Source organism: Zosterops lateralis (assembly GCF_965231275.1).
Source record: "Zosterops lateralis genome assembly, chromosome: 12".
In the NCBI taxonomy this organism is placed as follows: Eukaryota; Metazoa; Chordata; class Aves; order Passeriformes; family Zosteropidae; genus Zosterops; species Zosterops lateralis.
The window spans coordinates 20125330-20147909 of record NC_139772.1 but is presented as its reverse complement, the minus strand read 5'-3'; the positions used below and the strand labels follow the sequence as shown (position 1 = coordinate 20147909).

The 22580-nt window shown below is 41.6% G+C and overlaps 1 protein-coding gene across 1 annotated transcript in view; it reads left to right on the top strand.

The window, feature by feature from the left end:
• The window catches only part of BEAN1 (brain expressed associated with NEDD4 1), a 54210-nt gene that overhangs the window by 7323 nt on the left and 24307 nt on the right, over window positions 1-22580 (top strand). Inside the window, 3 exon segments of the mRNA XM_083869958.1 lie at window positions 4568-4647; window positions 4651-4740; window positions 5281-5359. Coding sequence (XP_083726084.1) covers window positions 4568-4647; window positions 4651-4740; window positions 5281-5359 — 249 coding nt within the window.

The window sequence follows — 22580 nt, the reverse complement described above, 5'->3', positions numbered from 1 at the left end:
ACCTCTGCCTCAGAGACACATCCAGAGAGGAATGTGAATCCAAAGTGATTTCTGCTTTGGCCTGGAACTTGGGGCTACAGGAAGAACACACACTCTGCAAAGAGGAGCAAAAAGGAGGAACTATTTGGAGTGATTTTTGTGCATCGTCTGAAGAATACATCAAACTGCACTAATGATCACTCTCCTCGCAGTAAACACATTTGTGGAATCAGATGTTCCTTTAGAAAGAATGTGGGACATTCAATATTAGACTGAGGACAGTTCCAATGCATCCTCCTGGGTGCTCTGGCTGTAGAGCACATCTCTGAGCAGCAATCCCAACCAGAAATGCCCAGGTATTTAGGGAGGGCACAAAATCAGAATATCACCAATACTTTTTAACTACATAGAAAATTTTATAAAACGCTTTCCTTTTAGAACAGCACAATCCTAAATGGAAACATGAGTGGAAACTGCACTTTTGCCACTTGGTCCTCAATCTGAAAGATACCTAAAAGTCTGATAGATAGCTAAAAATAGGAAAAAATCCCTAAATTCAGAGTTGTATTTCCATGCTTCTGCTTTTAAAAAAAACCAAAATAAAATAAAATAAAAACATTTCTACTGAATGAAGCAAGTTGTAAATTGGAAATTTTCCTGAAGTTGGAGACATAAGATCTCCAACTCTTCATGAGAGCTGCAGCATCTGTAGAGGTAAAAACAAGAACTTTTCCTCAGATTTTCAAATGATTCCCAAATAGAGGCAAGGACAACACGGTAAAATGCAGGGATAAAGGTGGTATCGAGGTACTGTAGTAGTACAGAAGTGACATCCTGTGTCTGTCCTCTGGTTTAAGGTTATTGTACATTTCTTTAGTTGCCATCAGTACAATAATACTGAGGAACTGGTGGGCACAAGAAGTCACCAGAGAGAGAAGAATTGTGTTCCTTATGTTGTGTTTGGCACAGGTTTGTGTCGTGCTCCTCTAGATCAGAGATCCAGAGCATTAAACATCAGCTCAGCCTGGGCCATAAGTGGTTCATTCATTGCCACTCAGTGGCTGAGGTGACAACTGTGTACCCACTTCAACAGACACAATTCAGGGGTCATGTGGCTAAAAAAAATGGTATTACTGACACAGGGAAATTAGCTGCAAACTATTACCTTTTATTACTGTATTTTAATATTGATGCAGGTTAGTTTTCAACTCGTGGGTCAATTTTTTGCATCACATTTATATAATACTGCCCCTTAGCCTAAATTTGATGTGGCCATTTTGATGTTCTTAAGTTACCAGTTTCCACTTGCTAAATCCATGAAAGGTGTGCTGATTGAGAATCCAAACCCTGCACCCCATTGCTTGGCCCTCTCTGATGGGAGCAGGTGAAGAACCAGAAAGGGCTTCTCTGAGAGAGGCTTCTTAGCTCCCTGTCATCCGTAGGAAAAATGGGTTTCAAATCTATTTTAGTTTTAAAACATGCTTTGAAGACAAAATATCCTGTGGCAGCAGTACTGGGACGTAGATCACCTTGGGAAGAAATGCGTTTTTTCACCAATGAAACACTCAGTCTCAAAAGAATTTTCATTGCAAAGAACTGAAAGCTCATTATTTGCTCAGTCAGTTTGTGATGCCTCTTTTCCTGCCTGCTGGCTGTGCCTCACTCTCTTCCTCAAAAGAACACTGACATATTTTTAGTCTTCATCATTTTGGGGATTATTTTACAGCTCCCTTTGAGAACAGATGGGAGATGTGTATCATCTGGATTCACAAAACACATAATTTGCACTTGCTACAGCTGGGATAGGTTTGCACACCCATTTTTTTAACCATCATTGTACCCAACTGCTTCTCAGTCCAAAGGAAATTGGATCTGCCCATGTAATGTTTTACAGTTTCCAATCTGAATGGTTCTCCCTGAGGATAACAAAACATCACTGTCTGTGGTGTTCTCATAAAGGCTAGATCCCAAAGTGACTTCCCTAGCTCCACAACAGCTGGCAGAACACAAAGCACAGCATTACCTCATGGGAGATGAGGTGTTTGGATTAGAGTGACTTTCAAAGTGGAGCCAGTAAAGTGGTGAAAGATAAAACAGGAATTTTATGTTGCAGGAACTGTAGAGAACCCTCATATGTCCAAAAGTGGTGATATCACAGCTAGTGGTAGAAGAGAATTGTGTTGAACTAGTAAAAAAGGAGCAGTGAACAAGATACAAAAGGGTGTAAACTGGAGCAAGTTCATAGAGGTTTAAAATAATTAGGGCAACTTTGAACTAGATTAGGAATTAAACAGATTTGTAGATGATACAAGATATTATGAAGACCAATAAATTTCCTGAAAAATTATTTTTCCCTTTGCATCATTTTCCTGTTTGACATTTGCAATCACTGTGCAACCAGTCCAACACCAATAAAAGTTGTTCCCATGTACACAAGGACTACCCTTGGCACCATGAACTATTATTGCTTAGCTGCTGCTTCTGCCATTTTTTTAACTCTAAAAAACCCCAAAACCCAGCAAAACCACAAAAAAACCAATGCCCTCAAAAACCGCCACAAATAAACAAATGAAACAACCGAAGCAAGTCCATTCCATTTTAGCTGAAATTGTCTGAGATGCCTGCCAGAAATGCAGAGGCCGTTTGGGAGGTGCACCACGATGTTCTGAAGGTGCACAATGATCCTGGGAGGTGGCAGAGTTGGCAGGTTCCACGGCCCAGGCTGAGATTTGCTGTGGCAGTGTGCTGGCAGTGCTGGTAATGTTTATGAATTGGGAATGCTGCCATCTTACCCTAGAGCAGCTGTGCAGGAGGGGAGATCAGGAGTAATTATCCAAACTGCAGGATTTTGCAGCTGTAAAGGGTGACAAAAGATTCCAAATTAAAAATACTGGAGAGCTAACAAACCTCGTGTGGCAGCAGTGCCTGTGCTCTGCTGGGTGCCAGCCTGCATCTCTGAGCTCCAGAGCTCAACCTGAACCTTTGTTTGCCTCTGGAATATTTTAGATTGCTCACATAAAGTGGCCTGGATACAACCTGAATTCATAATACTCTGCTGAAAATTAAAGCTGATTTCCAAAGAATCTTTCTGCACAAACTTCTTCCTTGCCAAACTTAAAAATATTTAATTTGGACATTAATGAACTATCCTCTGTCTGTTTTACTGCTCTTTATTGGAAGACTCTACATGTGTCAGTGCACACTCAGATGCACTTGTCAGACAATTATTTGCTTTTATGTACCATCCAAACAAGATCACTTTCAATAACTCTTCTGGTGAAATGGGAAAAAATTATAAAATACTATATTCTTTGAATAATGTAATAAGTTTTTACTGCTCTTTTCTTGGAGAATTTTCTGACTTCCTGATCCCCATAATTTTATTTGTTCATTATAATATGTTAAATGATTCATAACCTAAGAAACTGGAATACATTTACATGACAAGTTCTTGTTTCAATGATTGGCTCAGTGGTTTAGATGGTTCAGTGGGACCCTGAAATTCCGTGGGATATTTTGTGAAGTGTAAAGCACACAAGAAGACCTTGTATGCTTCCTTTCACACAGATGGCCCAATTCCTTTTTAAACTTTGTGTCATGCAGCTGCCGTTTGAATGTTGATGGGTATGAAAAGCCAAACTGCTGCTGCTGCAGACCAACCCTCAGAGCTTTTGGCTGGGAAGGGGTGGCCCTGCTCAGATGTGACAAGTGACACCAGTCCCACCCACACTCCCATTTCTCATGTAAATATATTTTGTACCGGTGAATATTAGCATGACCTGAAACTGCTTTTCTGGCTGTTACCATCTCTCCTTTGAGAGGAGGAATTGTCTGTTCATTGCTGTCTGTGTGCATAAAGATAAAAGGAACCCCAGTGCACTATCAAAGGACAAGAGAAAATTACTTTTTTCCCCTCTCTAGACAGAGAGAGGTGATTCAATTTTCTACTCAGTCCCCCAGAATGAACAGTAGCCCTGAGACACATCTTTAATCATTTAACTGAGGGGCCAGTAAAACATTTAGCTTCAGGCAGAGCTGCAGACCCTAGGATTTCATGTCTCTGCAAACCAACCCTGAGTTTATGTCTCCATAAATTCACCCAAGGCTTTATTAAGAGTACTGAAAAAATCCTTCCCCACTCTGTCAGACTCAGTTCCTACCCTTAATTGTCAAACTGAAAAGGGACCATGACAGAGTTAGAGCTAAGGAAGTCTTAATCCAGTCCTCCAGGTTTATGTAAGATAACCGATATCTCTTTTTTTTTTCCCATTTAATCATTTTGGGTGTTCCACTGGGGTGAAGATGCATTGTTTTGGTTTGGATGTTCAAGCATATCAGGCAGCCAGAAGCCTCAGAGACCCCGCAGCCTTGGGATTTCTCTGGTGTGCTTCACCTAGACCTCACCTGGCTCAAACCCAAGTGAAATGCCTGGAACAACAGGACAGGATTTGTTTCACTCTGAGACCCTTTTCAGGTCTGACAAAGCAGAGAGTGCTTTCATCCAGCCAAGGCCTTTCAAAAGCAGCAAGATTGACTTTCAGACAGAATTGCTTGTTACACAATCATCTATTGTTTCTCCTCCTTTCAGATGAACTGAGCCTTCTACTGAGTAAAAAAGAACCACACTGTGGTGACAGACTCTGCCTCTTACACTGGCTGTGCTGTCACTAGAAGGGGGACTGTGGCAGAGTCCACATCCTTGAAACTCTGCTCAATGAGTTACCCTTCACTTTCCTGAATCATGCCCCACATTCTGTGGATGTGAATCCATCTGCTCACCAACTCGGCGTCTGCAGCAATAGGCTGCTCTGAACAACAGGTTTGCTCTGGTTTTGCTGTTGCAAGGACATGGATATTTAGAGACTTATTTATTCATCTGTCTAAATAATTTGTACTGGATGTACTGGAGTTCAAGGACCACATGTGGTTCAGGCTGCAGTGGGAGTGGAAGATGTGGTCAGGCTCAGAGTGCATTAAGCTAATGTATTATGGAAGCTACTGCTCTGAAATGCCAGTTGAGGAGGGAGAAGGAAGAAAAAAAAAGCCTAAGAAAGGCAGTTGCCATTGCCAGAAACAATTAGGCACTGGCAGCTCTGCAGAGCAGTGGCTGCTGGCTGAGCCTCTGCATCTGGAAGTGGAATGTGAATAACCAAACCACCTCACAGCTGATGCAAGTAATGCTTGGCCAGGGGAGAGGGAAGAATTACTGCCAGGTCAGAGATACCCAGTGTATTTAAAGGAGTCATGGGGTACTTTTTTATACAGAATGCAGACAGTTTTAGCCATTTGTTTTAAAACCAGATTTGTTGCAAAGGATTGAAGGAGGTGTTGGCAGATATGAACACAAGGGTGCTGCAGTCTCAACAGCTGCTGTTTACAAGTAAACTTGGAGATGTAACTACCTCAGCTTCTTCAGTTCCTGCCTTGTTGTGTTTACATGTTAATGTCAAGCTACAGTTTTAACACTGAACCCTTTCTTTTAGCATGCCCACTTTGTGACTAGCAATATCTAAGAGACAAACTACTTTTAGACCTCTATTCTACACTCTACAAATAGCATTGATCACATGCTGTCACTAATTAGAAGAAGTACTGGGAGACTTTTGGATTTCAGTTACCATGACATTTTACACAGAAGAATGTGGCCTCAGGTGTGCAGAAGGACCAGATGTTACAATAGCAGAGTGGACTGTAAAGACACTTCAGGTGAAAGTTACCCAAAAAATGAGATTCAGGAGTGAGCCTAGTACACCCCATCCTCAAATGGGCATGAGATACAGGGAGGAAAAATGCAAAGTAAAACCCTCTGGACATGCAGAGTGAGGACAGCAGGCCTTCACCACCATCCCTGCTCAGCACCACCCACTCCCAAGCTGCCAGAGCAGTTCCAGCCCCACACAACCCTCTCACAATAGAGCGGCATCCAGGTCAGATCCATGGAGCACAAAAGATTATGACTTTATACTGAGAATTCCTAAGGTTTACAGTTACTGTGCATGGGAGGCACGTAAGACCTGAATTTAGGCAAGATCTCAGGTTCTTACACTCTGAATTCAGCAGAAATTACAGCCACACATGGGCTTATGGTTTTTCCTCTGAGAAAACATATTGGATATGGCTGTGGAAGGTTTAATGGGAACATACCAGTTTGGATGATCTTGCATTTTGCCAGGATCCTATGATAACCTTTAATCAATTTACACTGCACATAAGAATGTGTTATTTTCTGCCCTTCTATAAAGGTGTACATAAAGTAGAGACTGGCAACAATCTTGATAATATATGTAAATATATTTTTTTCTAAATGCAAAGCTGTCACTTCAATGCTAATAAAAAACTACAGGATTGACAGCTGACAAAATAAGAGTTAAGTACTCACAGGTTGGCTCTGAACACATTACAGTCTTTAAGACTCCAAACCAACGGAGCATTTGCAATAGTTACAGGTGTGCACAGAACTCAGAAATTGCCTGAGGAAAATTCATTATTTGTCAGTGCAGGGACTAATGATCTTCAGTCTTCACACACTGACTCTTCACAAGTGACCCTGGGAGCAGTGTCAGCACTGAGGCACCAACAGCTGCCACCCCACAGACACAGAAACTCTCCAGACCAGGCGGCTGCCAAAGCACCTGTGCAAGGCCTGTCAGCAGAGCAGCAACCACAGCAGAGCTCCCCAGCAGGACTGAATTTCCCCTGGTGCAGCATTCCCTCAGTGCCAGCCTGCCAGAGCAGCACTGCTGCCCAGGAATGCAGGACAGAGCCACATGGAATCCAAAGGCTGCCAGGCAGATTTCCATAGGAATTGTGTCCGCATCAGGAAGTCATAATGAACATGTAGCTAAATCAGCACATGGAAAAATACTTGTATATAAAACCCCCACCTTTGTGACTAATGTATAGGTATATTATGGAAGGTATGTAATTCTATAACTAACATCTCGGGGATGAGTATATATCTAAATATATATCATCTGTATGTATCATATTTATTACTTTTCCTCCTATCTGTATGCAGGATAGAGGCACTCCACTGGAATCATTCACTGTTCTTATTTCTGGTGTTCTAATACTGACATCTAAATATTTAGCCCATAGGGTAGAAAACACCTTGGTTCCTCCAGAATAGATTTGGTGTATTTGATATACCTATTTCATCCTAATATGTTTTAGGATATTTAAGACTTCCTGGCAGGATCCAAGACCCTCATGTTGCCCTCTGAAGGCAACAGTCATTTAAAGAACTACATCCTTGAGCCATAAAGCATGAATGAAAATACCTGACTTTTACATGTTAGTTATCATTATTATTTCTCATCTTAGATTTGTTACATTTACTTTACTCTTAATGGTATCTTGATTCAGAAATTTAATTTACTTTTTATTTTGGCCAAGAATAACTTCATCTACTTCACATGAAACCCATAAGTAATAAAAACCAGGTACCAAGAAGGGAGTATAGTTCCCTTATAGCAGGTTTTCTGTTAAATCATTATTAATAGATAATTTTAAAGCTTGTGTCAGTTATATCACTTATCCATTATTTGTGTGTCCTTGGCCAATTTCTCGTGCTGCTTAAGGACACTGATTAAACATGTAAATAGATCTATCACCTAAGATTTATTATTGTTTATTTATTTTGAGGTTTTCAGAGACATGGCGATTGTCAGCTTTTTTTAATTGAAAAGGATTTTATATAGATAAAAGCAGGAATAGATAGATAGATATAGCTGTTATTACTTCAACATGTTATTACTTCAACAAGTTATTATTCATGTTATTACTTCAACAACCTAAAAATCATTTGATAAATGGCTTTAAGTGACTTTAAACTTGTTTTTTAGCAACAGGCAAGAACAGCACTCTATAAAGTTACAGCTATCAGAGTGTCAGTACTAAAACCTTATGGCCATCATCTCCCCACATTTGTTTAGAGGCCACATCTGCATCCCCCACACTCACACACACAGATTCCCAGTGGAAATTGCAACCTTCTGCTAAATAGCTGTTTCTCCAAGGACAAAAAGTGACACAATATTCTCTGAATCCCAGTGCTAGTAGCCACTGTTCTGTGATTTTCCGACTCACATTAGCAGAGTGCAGCAGGACATCTTATTCACTGTAGTTACAATGAATTAACTGCAAAGGAGGAGGAAGAAGACAGCTGTTGTTTAGGCTTTTTTTAAACCCAAACCTGTAGCCCAAATCTCTGTCGTGCAATATGGTGTTCCTTGACTGTAAGTGCCTCAATGTATGCTGAGCAGATGTTCTGAAATTAATTTCCGCTGGGCTGGAAGTTTGTAATTCTCATAGTAAATCACAATGTAAAACTAGTGCATAGATAGGTTAACATTTCCATTTTCAGTGTGTTACAAATAAATAATTCCTACACTGTAAAAATCTAGCAGAATAAAGCCATGTTCCACCTTTGGAGCTGTCTTTGAAAACAGCCCTTGTCAAAGTTCTTCATCATCAGCCAGGAAGGATAGGAACAGGAGGCTGAGTCAGCTCCTCAATTTTTCCCTGCAGCTTATCAGGAAGTTTTCTGTGAACCTCAAGAATTCCAGGGAGAGTAACCCCCAGCAAAAGGGGGAAAACTATCAGGTAGAAGATCTTCACCAGCATCTGTTCTTGCTAACAGCTTGACCCTAACTAAGTAGGTTTGAGATTACTTCCTCAGCCTAAAAATGTGTGAGCACAGGAAGCCCACACCTGGTCCTCTACAGAGAGGGATGTGTCCCTAAGTGCCGTTGAGATCCCAATCCCTGCTTCTTATGGAAGGACTGGACACACAAATATTGCACAGCACTCACCAGGCCAGTGGATGAACCCTCCAAGTACCACTACTAGACTGTTTTCCATCTAATTAGCAAAGCAATTTTTGGATAGAATTTATTGATTACAGTGCCAGGCAGATGGTGATAGAGCCACGCGGTGTGCAGAGCTCTGTCTCTTAAATTAATTATCTGGAATATTTATCAAAGTCACAAAGCCTTTCAAGACTGATAACATGCTTTACTGTGTTATTCTGGTCTGCTCTATTTCAATTTTATTCCAATTCTTTCCCCCACCTCTGGCTTTCCAGAAACCAAATACCCTTCAGTAAGACTGAAACAGCACTTATAAAACTGTTTGTGTTATGAACAGTAATGGCAACGGGTGGATAAAGAATTCCTTTATCTTTTGGAACCCTGTTGAAAAGTCTGTACAATAATTTGACTTTCAAACATACATGAAACTGGAAAATGAGAACCAATCCAGGTGCTTCTGACAAACAGTTCACCTCCCAGTAAATGCCTACAAGCAGGACTTAGGTACTTTTTGTTTCTACTCAGAAGCAAATCTGTCATTAGCTTTTGAGATCGTGGAATTTTTGATGGACTACAGCTGTTCAGGGATTTCCAGGGAAGCTGACCATGTGCAACTTTATTTGGAAAAAAATGCTAGCAATTCAGTCTCAGCTAGCAACTAACAGAACAGACCAGTCACCCGGAAAACTGGGATACAATGTAGCCATCAAAGTATTGGGATGTATTTCCTATGGCCCCAAAAAACCTCCCCCATCAGTCTGAAAATTGGTCAATCATTCCTGTCAATCCTGGAGTTCTTAAAAATGAATCACAGCAGCATGGTGGGGTTTTGCTTTGGACTGGACTAGATCATCTCTGATAGTACTCAGGTTTAAACTACAGCTGTGATGTGATTATTCAGGCCCTTAAACAAAACCCTAAATATAGATTCTAGAATCCCAAAGCATGGAAGGTTTTGCTTTGTGCAGTTTTGAAAACAAAAAGCTTTCCCACTGTATACCCATTAGAAGGTTATTAGTCCAGTTCTGGTTTTGGTATGGGAAAAGCTTTTTTCTTTAAACAGAGAAATAAATTCCCAAGTTCTTCACTCTGTTACATGTGCCCACAGTACATTCACTGCAGGGGCTTCTGGATTGGCCTGTCATGAAGGAATATTCATAAGATCTGCTTCTTTAAACACTGGCAGCTCATCAGCCAGGGAAGCAGATTAATGACAGAGGGAAAGGGAAATTAACTTTCAAAAACCTCCTGCCCACTGTGCCATTAGTGCCTAATCCAATATCCTGGATTCCTGTTCTTGGGCCTTGAAGGGAATCAAACCCTTTGTTCTGGCATTGATAAAATCAGATTCAGTGGTGTCTACAGCAGTGACCAGGAGGCCTCAGCACTCATTAGATAAGAGATTGCTTTGTATCAGCCATGCAGGATCTCAGAAATGAGCAGGGCAAAGAAAAAGCTCTGCTAAGGAAGGAGTTCAGAAATAAATACTGAGGAAAGGAGAAACTCAAACCTGGCAGCTCTTTCTCAGCCGTATCACATCAATTTTACTATCACAAAACTCAAGGAAATCTCAGGCCGCAGCTGTGAGAATGAAGTCATGGGGTTCTGAGGAGATCCACCACTGTTGTGGGCAGGGATGAAGCCATGGGCTTTTAGATCCACCAGTGTTGTGGGCAGTCTGGTCACACTGGGGCTCTTGGCAGTGCTGTTTGAACAATGAACAAATGGCAGAGACATCCCACGTGTTCTGTTTGAGACAGGGAGAGAGGTTCCCCAGGGCTTACACACAGAATAGTGCTTGAAAACAAAGAGAATTCCTGGTATGTTACACTTCCTTTCAGACCTAGGCATGTGCAGAAAAAGCTTTGTAGCCAGCCACGGTGAAGTGAATTTTCAGGGAAGGAACAGAAGAAAAACTTACTGAGAGTAAGAGTGGGCTTCCCAGGAAGGCTATATTCCAGGATGGATTTCCATATGTTCAGCATATTGCTGCAAGGTGGAAAACATCTGTGCTGTTGCCACAAACCAGCCTGGCAGGAAGAGCCTAAACAAGTGGTGATCAAACAAGAAGAATGTGGGAGGAGGGAATGTTTGTTCTTTTTGTAGCACCTCACACATGTGTTTCCCAGCCATGGCTCCTGGACATTATAGCTGTGCAAGAATATCAGTCCCAGTGTGCTGAGCCACAGCTCCAAAATTCCTGAAAGGCTCTTTAGGACATCACAGTAACCAACAACAGCCTGAGAAGCCACGTGTGTGATTCATGGGGAGGATTACAACACAGCCTCATTGTGTGCTTCCCACAGCTGATGTGTGCACACATAAACACACACAGCTCTGCACAGGAGGGGCTTCGTGCAGAAAGAAAAAATCAAACATAACTTGATACTTCCTATTTTATTGGTAATTAAACACTGCATAGAAAAACTTTAAATAATTCTGTTGTGAAGATTTTACTTAAAGCTCACATTAACTGGAGGTTTCTGTTTGTTTCAAGAGCTGCATCTCCACAGCCAAGCCCCCAGATGGCCTCTCTGGGCAGCACCTCAGGCCTTTAGGATTCATAAACTTCATCCCTCTTCAGCAGCATTATAGAAAATCACATACACAATCCTGCCTATGGAAAGTCCTCTCTAGGTAAAAAAGATAAAAGAGGGAGGAAAGAAAAAAAAAAAATTAGCATGCAATTCAGGGGCAGCTTAGGAAATAAATTCTTATAATCATGGTGACTAATTTGGAAAGAAAAAATAATGTCAAAATAAAAATTTCATATTGCAGGATAAGTCCCCAGAATTTGGTTCATTTTTACCTTCCATAGCTGTCCTGGCTTTCAGAAACAGAATTGTTACTTCCTAGCTTACTCTGAAAGCTTAATTTTAGCATTTAGGAAGCAAAGCCCTGGCATAAAAGTATTACATTTAATGTGCAGCTACCATGAAATTCAGCCTAATGGGAAAGATCATGAACTGTTTCAAGTGTATTGGAAGTATGAATATATTTGCCTATTCCTTTCTGGCTCAGTCAACCAGAATCCCCAGATGAAAAAAAAAAACACATTCTTGTGTTTTTCCCCCTCCCCTTTCTCTTTCCTGTGCTCTCTTTTCTGATTGAGGGTGGGTTTTGCTGGTAAATCCTCTTGGATAGGAAGTAGAACCACTTCTAGGACTTACCAAAAGCATTGGCCTGTGTGCATTCAGGGGAAGCTGCCCTGAGAAGCAATGTATGGATTTGTTCCAGTTGAGAAAACAAGCTAAAATTTCCCTGGCTGGAAATCAAATGTATGACCTTTGCTCAAGGGTTATCCACACATTTCTCAGAAAATACTCTTGGAAAAGTGGTGCTGACCTGTAGCACTTAAGATGTTCTTACCTTCATCTCCCCTTTGTCTCCTTCTCCTCCACCACTCATTTAGCATGAAGCTAAAGCACACAAAGATTTGAGCTGCCTTTTAGTGTCTCAGTTTACCTATCTCCTTTTTTTTAGGCTGTATTTTCTATCTAGGGACTTGCCTGAGACCATGAGAAAGTAGATTGAAAGGGTAAAATTCTGCTTCAGGTTTAAACATACATTTTCATGAGAACCAAAGAATTGACCCCACTGAAGCCAAAGAGAAATCACAACCTGTGTAATCATTGTTCCCAGTCCCAAAGGTTACATTAGTGGAGGCTTTAATCTCAAATTCTGTTTTATGTAACTTAAGTCTTTGCGTTTTATTAACAGAGTAATTAAACACTGCACAAAAGCTTAAAATTATTCCGTCATCCAGATTTTACTTAAAGCTCAAATTAATAGGAGGTTTCTGTTTTTTCCAAGAGCAGCATCTCTACAGCCAAGCCTCCAGACTGCCTCTCTGGGCAGCACCTCAGGCCTTGGGGATTAATAACCTCCATCCTCCATCCCTCTCATTTAGAAGCAGCTTTATAGAAAATCATGTATATAATCCTACCCATGGAAAATCCTTTCTAGGTAATCCTGCCTGGAGTCCACCAGGATGGTGAACAGAATCAAAAAACAAAACAGGAGCTGTTGAGGAAAATATGTTTGAACACTGTCCAAACTTGAGTTGTGAAGAGTTTTTGTCTGAAAAGCTGATTTCAAGAGAGGCATGGTACTGTTATTGAAACATCTATTGCATAAACATAGCAGAACTGGAAATAATAAATACTGAAAACATTAAATGTTAACCTAATGACTGCATTCTGTGTTTCCATTCATTTCATTGCACGCCCTTTTAGAGCTGGCCCAGCTGAAGAAAAGGAATTTGCAATTTCACAGTTCTCTTGCAAATTTGTACCCAGGTGTCTCCCAGTCCTTGCCGACAGTTCCAGGGAAGGCACACAGACCTTCTCCAGATTGTCAAAGACAGGCAGGCATTCAGGAGGGGCATTTCAGAGAGGTTCAGCCTCCTTGCAGGTGCATCCAGGCTGTTCTTACTGTCCAGATTGGAGAGCAAGAAATTCCTGAAACAAGCTCCAAAGTGAAGTTCCAAAAGTAGGGGACTATTTGCTCTTAACCTGTGGGATATTGTCACATACCACTGAAAGAGATGGGAAAACCTAGTTTTAAGGAACCACTGAAGGAGACACAAATAGAAGGGTTATCAGAGGCACTGGCAGGAAAGAATCCCAACTCAAGAGGCCCAGATTGCCCCGTGCCTGCCAATTTCCTTCTGAGAAGTCATTTCTGCTTCCTTTAACTTCACTTCTTCACTCAGCACATGAATGTAACTGTACTTGTCAGCTTGGCAAATTGCTGTATCATAGTACCCTAGCATTTCTATGAAGCAAAAAAAATTATATTCCTTCTATTCAGGAATACCTTTATTATACAATCTTCTCTATTAGGAAAAATACTCAAACATCCCGAAGAAAAATATAAGGGGATGGGGGAAAGTAAAAAACAACCAGCATCCAGTTTGGGAGCAACTTAATAAATCAGTTCTTATAAACACTCTTGACTAAGTATCACATTGTTTGTTGCACTGATAGTTTAAGCAGTCTTTGTCAGGCAGTTAAGTTCTGAATTCACTGCTACTTGTAACTCTTATTTCTTCTTCACTTGCATAGTCACAGGCTGTGACCTCCAGACAGGTTTCAGTACTTTGGAGCATTCACAACATTTATCAGTGTTTAGTAGGAGAATTTAGGTTGCTGTGGAAATCACCTTCTACTGTTTTCCTGCCACAACAAAATGCAGCCTGCTGCCTACAAAAATCCTGCTGCTGGGCTGGTTATACATTTCACAGATTAACTTAGTCTGGATTATCAATGACAACTAATGACAACAGTATCCTTTTCTTTTACAATTTTATTTATCCTTTCTAAGGATTCATTTGGAAGACTGCTTCTTCCAGTATTTTTGTTTATTCAGTATATTCTTCCTCTTTTATTTGCTGGCTTTGGGTTTTATTTAATGATTACTTTACTGCCTGCTGAGGGTCAGTATTTGTTGATCTTGCCTGATACAGAATATCCCATTGACACACTACCAACTTGTGTAAGCAGAAATGAACAAAGGACAATTGCAATAGCCCTTGATTAACTGTTAATTGGAGCAGAACTTTTATCTGATTTTGCATCTCTGATTTGACAGCTTAGCTTTTCAAAGGTGTGAAAAACGAGGTTCACTTTTTTGGTAAATTTTAAGAAATATGTTTAATAAAATAATTAAGACAATTAGGAGATTAAAAAAAAGCCAACTACGGCCGGCCGGGTGACTTAGCATTCAGCCAAGTCCACACTTTGCTATCTCAGAGACACTCGTTAAATACCCTTTCCGTTATATCAATATATTCATAAAATTCCATAAACTAGTTTCCATATTCCAGGAACTGTTTTGCATGGCTCCTCCTTGGGTCTGCCTTTTTAGAGCATGTGTGTTTCGTGGCTGGGTCTTTTTTTATCGCTTCCAGCTTGGGCCTTGGTCCATGCTTTCTTCAGGTGGTAGATGCTGATAGTTGGTATATCAATAGCAGGGTCCTCTTTACATGTTTGCTGGATATTATCCCGACCAAACAGACAGTTTAAGCATATTACATCAGTTATTACCACTATGCCTAATTTTCTAAAAGCAGAAATAAAAACTTATATTCTATATCCTTACCACAACATTATTAACCATATAGCACACATCTTGCGAAAAGCCAACTTTATATAAAATATATATAACACATTTAACAACAGTAAATTATCTGTCAGGGTATAAAGAATGAACAGTTCTGTTTCATAGTGAGAAATGATCGGTAGTATTGTTATATTTTGAAATATATTAACATATTTCTCTGAATGGTTGCCCTTTTTCAGGGGAGAAATCACAGTTTTAAAGTTTCTGTCAAGGCACCCTGTAAAGGCTGCTCCATAAACCCACAAACACAGCCAAGAAACTGTTCTTGTTAAAGGAGTTGCCTTGTTATGCCTTTTCCTTCTGTTATATGAATCTATGAATTCCAGCAAAAGCGCTTTCAAACATTCTGGTAATTTTGATTTTAACACTTCTATAATGCAAACTTTGAAAATAAGAGAAGTCCATCAGCAAGGCAAAACCCTCTCCCACAGTCTAAAGGGGTGGAACAGTGACAGTTTTAGAACATGAATCTCAGTGCCTCCTGAATTGGAAAATTTTGTAGGAATAAAATCAAGGGTGCATTTACAGAGCACAAATTATGCACATAAGCACCTTCCTCAACTGAGGCCCAGCTTCAGTTTCTTTATAAAAAACAGCAGACTCCAGTTTCTGGCACATTATCGTTATGAAATATGAGCTAGTGAAAAACACTATGCTGTAGAACTGAGAATAAGATGAAAAATACAGAGTGAGCAGAGTGAATAGAAAACAGCCAGCAGGGCCAGAGGCCATAACACCTCCTTGAAATACTAAATTCAAATCTGCCTTGAGTCATAACTGAAATAATGTGGCTGGTTTCATTGAGTGGCTTCCAGAAGAGACTTGATCTCATCATTGCAATAGCAAGAGAAGTGTTTGTAGCAGCCAGGCTTTGTTCCCCAGAGGGAGAGACAAATAAATGCATATTACATATAAATACATAAACAGGGCAGGAGAAAAATATATGGAGTGGGTGACACGAAAATATTCTGATCTCTCTTATTGAGCATCATTGATTAACAAGAGCAATTCACAGAACCTGTAAATGATGTTTATAAATGAAAGAAACCCTGAAGACGCCCTCTCTGAGGAGGGAAGGGGAAGTAATTGCCTCAGTCCTTTGTGTGGTGTTATAAATGCAATGGCAAATATCGGATAAATAAAAGACAATTTATTAATAACAAAATATCGAGCACAAGAAAAATGAGAAAGCCACAAAAATAGGAAATGGTCAGCGCCGCGCTGGGTGGACAGGGGTCCGCACCGGGGTACAAGACTCCCAAATCCACGCCGATGCAGCTTTCAGTCCAGTATTTTATAGGGTTTTTCTGCCCTTAGGCAGTCCAGGTGTCCAGGATGGACTGAATAGTCCGAATTTCTTTTCGATGGCCTTCCCGGATCTCGTCAGGTCTCATTGTCTCATTCCGGGAAAAACTCTTTCTTATGTCAATTTCATGTGTTAGTCTTATGCTGATTTCATTTTGCTTGTTGTGCCGGAGAGTTGATGAGATCGCCAGCGAGTTGATGAGATTGGCATCGTTGTCACGAAGGAATTTCTTCCTTGCATTGGCAAGGAAGTGATTCTTATCGAGGTTGGCCAGTGTCTTTGTCTAGCTTGATGATGTTCATCCTGTCTTTGCAACTGAGACTGGCAGGCTGGGGGGGAAACGATTAGCCCTATACTGGATTTCACAATTTTATTAACATTATTCCCATTACACATCAGGTTATTGTTTTATACCCGAATTTTTACCCAAAATTTATCACATGTGGGATAGCCAGGGAAATGCACAAAGCAGGGATAAAGGAAAGAAAGACCAAAGAGTTGAGGATCTCGCTCAGGTGATGCTCCTGACACTGACTCCTTCCCCAGCTTTGTAACACACACTTGTTGGGAGATAGACTGGAAAAAGAGTCTGGGAATTGCACATCCTTTCAGTGCAGCTACAGGGATAATAACAACCTTTCTTTTCCATGGATTCTTTTATCCAGCCCCGGGAGTGCTGGATTAATCTGAATTCCTGTTTGGGGCTGGAGCTGCTTGGTGTCGTGGGGAGCTCTGTCACCGTCGTGGTGACGTGTTTGTGCCTCTGCTCCAGAAAAAGGCCTGAGGCCTGCCCGTGTCTGCCCCAGGAGCCAGCACCGGGTGCCCATCCTGCTTCCAGACTACAATGGCTTTGGGAAAGGCTTCTGTTCCACCCGGCCGTGAGGGGTTGTGGAGGCAGAACTCAGGGAATGCAGCTCGGCGGGATGCAGGCGCGGCTGAGGCTGGCACCGCTCCCTGTGTGACTCCACGTCTGCCACCAGGAACAAACAGAGCCATTCTGGGGATTCTCCAGCAAAGAGAAATGTCAGAACTGACACAATGTTTGCAGTAATAAGCTGTGTTGGCAAAATTCTTGTAGATGTCACCCGAATGTAAATGAACCCCGGTGACTCAGGGAAGCAATCTCCCGAAGAAAGAGACACAGAACTTATTTGCATTTAGCACTGGATTACAAATATCACTGTTCTCTCTCTTCCTCTCAGACTGAAACTGCTGGCTCAGTGTCAGCAGTGCACAGAGGCATTTCTCCTTCTTGTTTTAGAACTCGTTTAATACCAAGAGGATAAAGTGTGGGTCCCTGAGCTTCTCAGGTGCCTCTTTTGCACTCACTGCTGAAGGACTCCTGATTCTCAACACTGGGAATATTTTATACAGCACAGCAGAAACATGTAGAAGTGAATAATTGGAGCAGAAACACAGAGATCAGTCAATGAAAATATAAGATAGATCAATCACTTCAATAAAATACAGAGAGGTCAATCCACAAGCTTCTGTTGGGCTTTAAAAGTTTTCTTGCACTAAATACCACCCTGGAGACAGTAGGCAGCAGGGCTTTGCAAAGTTCTACAGAACCCCCATACTGGAAATGCTGTGGAACATGAACTTACAAGCAGGACAGACAGTTCACCTGAAAAAATGCACGAATGAGATGGGATTAATGCAAAATCTTAATTATTGTTGCCTGGAGAAAGGAGACATCATCAGAATAAAAGCAAAATACCCAAAGATAGTAAAGAAATGTAATTTAGATTTCTCATTTTTTTAAGGAATATAAAGAAAAATATGTAAAATCTAACAGACATAACTGTCATATTTTCACCATAAAGAATAAATAGTACAGTAATACCCACTGCAGAAGAGATGAAAGCATCAAAAAAAGAAAAGTGGAAAAAAACCCTGTTTCCATAGCAAGTCTCTTTATTCCCACTTTCTATCTTCACATAACCCATGTAATATTCATTCAAAGTAATTGCTCAGCTTAAGGAAACAGCATGCTGGTAATTCATCCCTCTTCACAGGTCACAGCAAGCGCAGGAAAAATGTGCAGAAATAGGATGTGACTGAACACAGAGCATGACAGAGATCATATGCCACAGAAAGGGCCATTGGGGTTTAAATCAAATCACAAGGGAATCCAGGGGAGGCCAGAGTTAAGTCACCAGCCAAAAGGACAATCCCTCAGAAGTGCTTCCAGTCAGAGCCCCACTCACACAAGTGGGGCTGTCGTTCACGATCACCAGTGTCCCCCTGTCCCTGCAGCCCTGCCAGCGCCTGCAGAGCAGCCTGTCCCCACCACACTGCATCCTAACAGAGGCCAGCCTGGAATTTCAGGAGTGAACAAGCCAAAAAAAGTCTCCATGTGCTAAAATCCTGCACATTTAGGTTATTGTTTGGTGCTTGAGCAACTGCCTTGTCTCATGAGCTAAACATCCTCATGGATCCAGCGTGGGCGGGTGCTGGGCTGCTCCTGAGCACTGATCTCATCCCTTCCTTCTGAAAAGGCAGAGAGCACTTAGATGCCAAGTTCCTGGTACATCCTCTGTTCTACTGGCACAAAAAAAGCTCTGTTGGCTCTGGAGGCGATAAATTCTTTAGTGTAGTCCAGCAAGGGCCACCTCCTCTCAGTGTGGGGAGCTGTTGAACAGGGGAGCTGACACAACACAAAATAAGCCCACAGGTTTTCCTCCTGGAAGCCAGCAAAAGCCATTTGACTGGTTATACAGGAAACCACAGTGCTTTGTTCCATGTTCCTCAGGAGAAGGAACACCTGCAGCCCCAGAGCTCTGTGGGGACACCTCTGCTCCCGGCACACTCCTCCAGGATATTTTGTCCTGGCAGAGGGAAGGGCTGAGCCAGCAGCCCCCTCCCTCTCCCACAGGCAAACTGGCATCCAACAACTGGAAATAAAACAAGCCTTAAAGTCAGCATCTCTCCTATCACGTTATGAAACTTGAAAATCCTGCTGCATTCTGCTAGGTCACAATGGAAAAAAAAAACCACCTTAATTTTATCAGTAGAAATTGCCAACAAGAATTAGAAAAGCTCTTCATTAAAGGCAAAATAAGGCCGACATTAGGCAAACTGATTTTCTATTAGTCTTGATTTGGGATCATAGCACAGCAACTATTTGTGATAATATAGATCTATACACATTTGTAGGAGACCCAGATGGGTTCAATGTGCTCATATTGAATTATGTTGAGTCAGAACCCAAAGGACAGTGCTTATACAGTAAATAAAACCTTTAAATTAGATTTCTCTGCTTAAAGTTGCTTTTGAAGTTTAGGGAAAAAAGACTACTACTAAGAACAAAAACAATTTTCCAAAATTTTAAGAAAGATAAAAACTTCGCTGAAAAAATGCAGCCATAACAAAAAAGTATAATTCAAATCTAATTAAATAAGATGGCAAATAATAATAAAAGGTATGTTCCTAACTTACAGATGCATGCATGGATGAGTAATTAATCTGGTCTCATACCATGATCATTCTGCACCTGCATTGCCTGCCCTAAGACCAGCATTCCCCCAGCTCATCCTGGGGACATCCTGCTCCCTTGGAATCCTTCCTCAGTGAAGTGGCTGCTGCTCTGTAATTCCATCTCTGGGAGTAACTGGGACATAAGCAGATAACTGAGCCCCTGCACCAGGTAATTTGACCAGACACTGTATTGATTCCTCCTGCAATGACTCAGGAGCTGCTGGTGAGGAGGACTTGTTTGGAGAGAGGAGTAATAACAAAAAGCATTCCAGGGAACCTGTGCTTCATCAGGGATATCCACCCCATGGGCAGGGAAAGAATATAAGAAGGAATCTTGTGCTAAATTAATCAGAGGAAATAAAACCATCATTCAGTCAGTAATCACTTTGACAGATGTAAATTACTGCATCAGTCATTGTTCATTCCTTTTTTCCTCAGTCACAGTGATTTTCCAGAGGTGACACGTTCATGGTTCTCTTTGCAGAGCTTTTGGGTAATGGTACACTGATTAAGGGCAGCATGGGGAATAAACACACACCTTGTTGGGCTGTCTCCAGCCTCTCTCCAGGGAGAGTTTATCTCCAAGGGACTCAAGAGGGGAGCAGGAGCAGTGAGTTTCCTTTCTGAACCACAGAGCTCACTGAACACCCTCAGCACTCCCTGAATCACCAGGGCTGCCCACACCTTCTCAAGGCTGCAGGCTCCGGTATTAACTCATATTGTTGCAACCAGGCATCAGTTTGTATCCTCAGCCCTGCCTTCCTTTGGCCCAGCCCAAAAATCTGGGGTTTCAGGAAATTCTGCAGCAGCTGCTACTTAGAAAAATCTGTGATCTCATTCCCAGAAGGATTTAACAGGATAGTATTAAGAAATTAAACAGTACATATGAATCCATCAATTATTGTAATAATCCAAACAGCAGAGTATTTCTTGTCTCATGTGCTGTCAGCACAAGGACATCACAGTGAAAGTCCCTGCTCTAGGTGCTGTTCAGAACAAATTGCAGCAGGTCAGCATACACTGGCTGAACATTCTAAAGCTGTAATGTAGCCCCACAAAACACAGTGATCACCTTTGTTAGCATTTCTAGCACGTTTCTCCAACTAATCCCTATGCAGGAGCCATTCAGAAGGCAGGAGGAGTTCAAACAGGATTTTGTTGTTGCGGAGAGTTCATACCTTCCTTGGCCAAGCATTGCAGTCTGCCTTTCATCTTCAGCAGCCAAAAGAGGCTTAAAACAAACCAACCTCATCAAACAGAAACCAAAACCATACACAAACAACCAAAAACCGACCCAGAGAAGCCATCAAACCATAAACACCTGAACTCCAAATCACGTTCCATTTCCAGCTTGCAGTGGAAGGCAGGACCCTTCCTTCCCCAGGTCAGGAACCCCCATCTCTGCAGCACAGCTTAAAGACACCACCACCACCCTCACTGGGACCACCCTCACCTGGACCCCTCAACAGAACCTTGTGATGCACAAGTCAAGAATGAGGAGTTGAATTGTTTGATACATGCAGAGATTTGAAGCCTTTCCCATTTTCATGGTTTTCATCAAGCTTCAGGACAGCAGGCACTTTGGAATTTTTAAAAAGCATAAAAAACTAAAACAATCAAAAAAGTATTCACTTATCCTTGCCATTCTAACAGGGCATTTTGCCAGTACAGTTATATTTAGGATATATTGTGAAGTTCATGGGTTTATAACTTTGACAGAGCAGGCGAAGAGCTACTTCTCAGAGGTAACACAGATTTAAACATTGCTTTGAGGCAACAGGTCATCCTAAATTCACAGCTTCTCCACAGCAGATCCACACTGATGTCAGCTTTTTAATAATTAATGAGCTCATCTCAGCTGTTTTACTCTTTCACTTTCCAGTTACAATACCCACAAGGAGTCCATGCTGACATTAAAACACAGGAGCTCTGAAGAAAAAGCAGCCACCTTTTCTAGACTGATATTTGTTGCAGTTTCAGCAGGTTGTCATTGCACTGCTCGTGCTTTAGGCAGTTGAGGTTCAAGGCTCCCACAATGTCTCAGAGTTCCTCGGCTTTCATTCAGCCAACCCTCCCTCCCTGGTGACCTGCTAGAGTTCAGCCACTCCTGCCAGCCTCTGCTCAGGGGACCTCTGACATGGTTGGGCTAAAGTGAATTCCTGCCCTGGGAGTTGTTCTTGGTCCCCTCCAGGAGCCAGGGTCCAGGGCCAGGTCCTTGCTGCTGTTCAGAGCCCTGGGACTCCACTGCTGCTGGTTGGGATTTTCCCTGAGTCTTTCCCTGTGAGGTCATTCTGCAGACAGTGTCCAGCACAGACCACAGATCCCATTGCACTGTGCAGCGGTTTGATAGTGCTCTAGTAACCCTGGAGCACCATTTTCCAACTTTTATTCCTTTCAGTGCTCCATCACTTCCATGAATAAGCCTTTTTCAGAACAGCACTCACTTTTCTGCAGCTCACACACCTGTGTTTCTACAGTGTCTTATAAAATAGGAGCTATTTTCATGCTGTCAGTTTCTTCACAAAAAAATCTCTTTGTCTACTAATGCAAAGAATAGAAAATTTCAGCTTGTTTTTTGTCTGAATATCTCTTAATCTGATTGTTCATGCACCAGAAAATGAAGAGGTTGATCTATTCCCACCAGAACTGAAGAGCAGCATATCCAGCAACTCTGGATCCTCCTAAGAGCAGGAGAATACAATTTACAAATCTGTTTATCAATCTCTTTGAGATGGACTTTACTAATCTCCTGATGCAAACTCTTTAGATTGCCCTCATACTGAAGGACATTCTGATTGTCCTGTAATGCAAGATTGCCTTCAGGTAGGGAAAAAGCATGTTTATGTAATTTGGATAGAACTCCTTAACTGGCTACACCACGT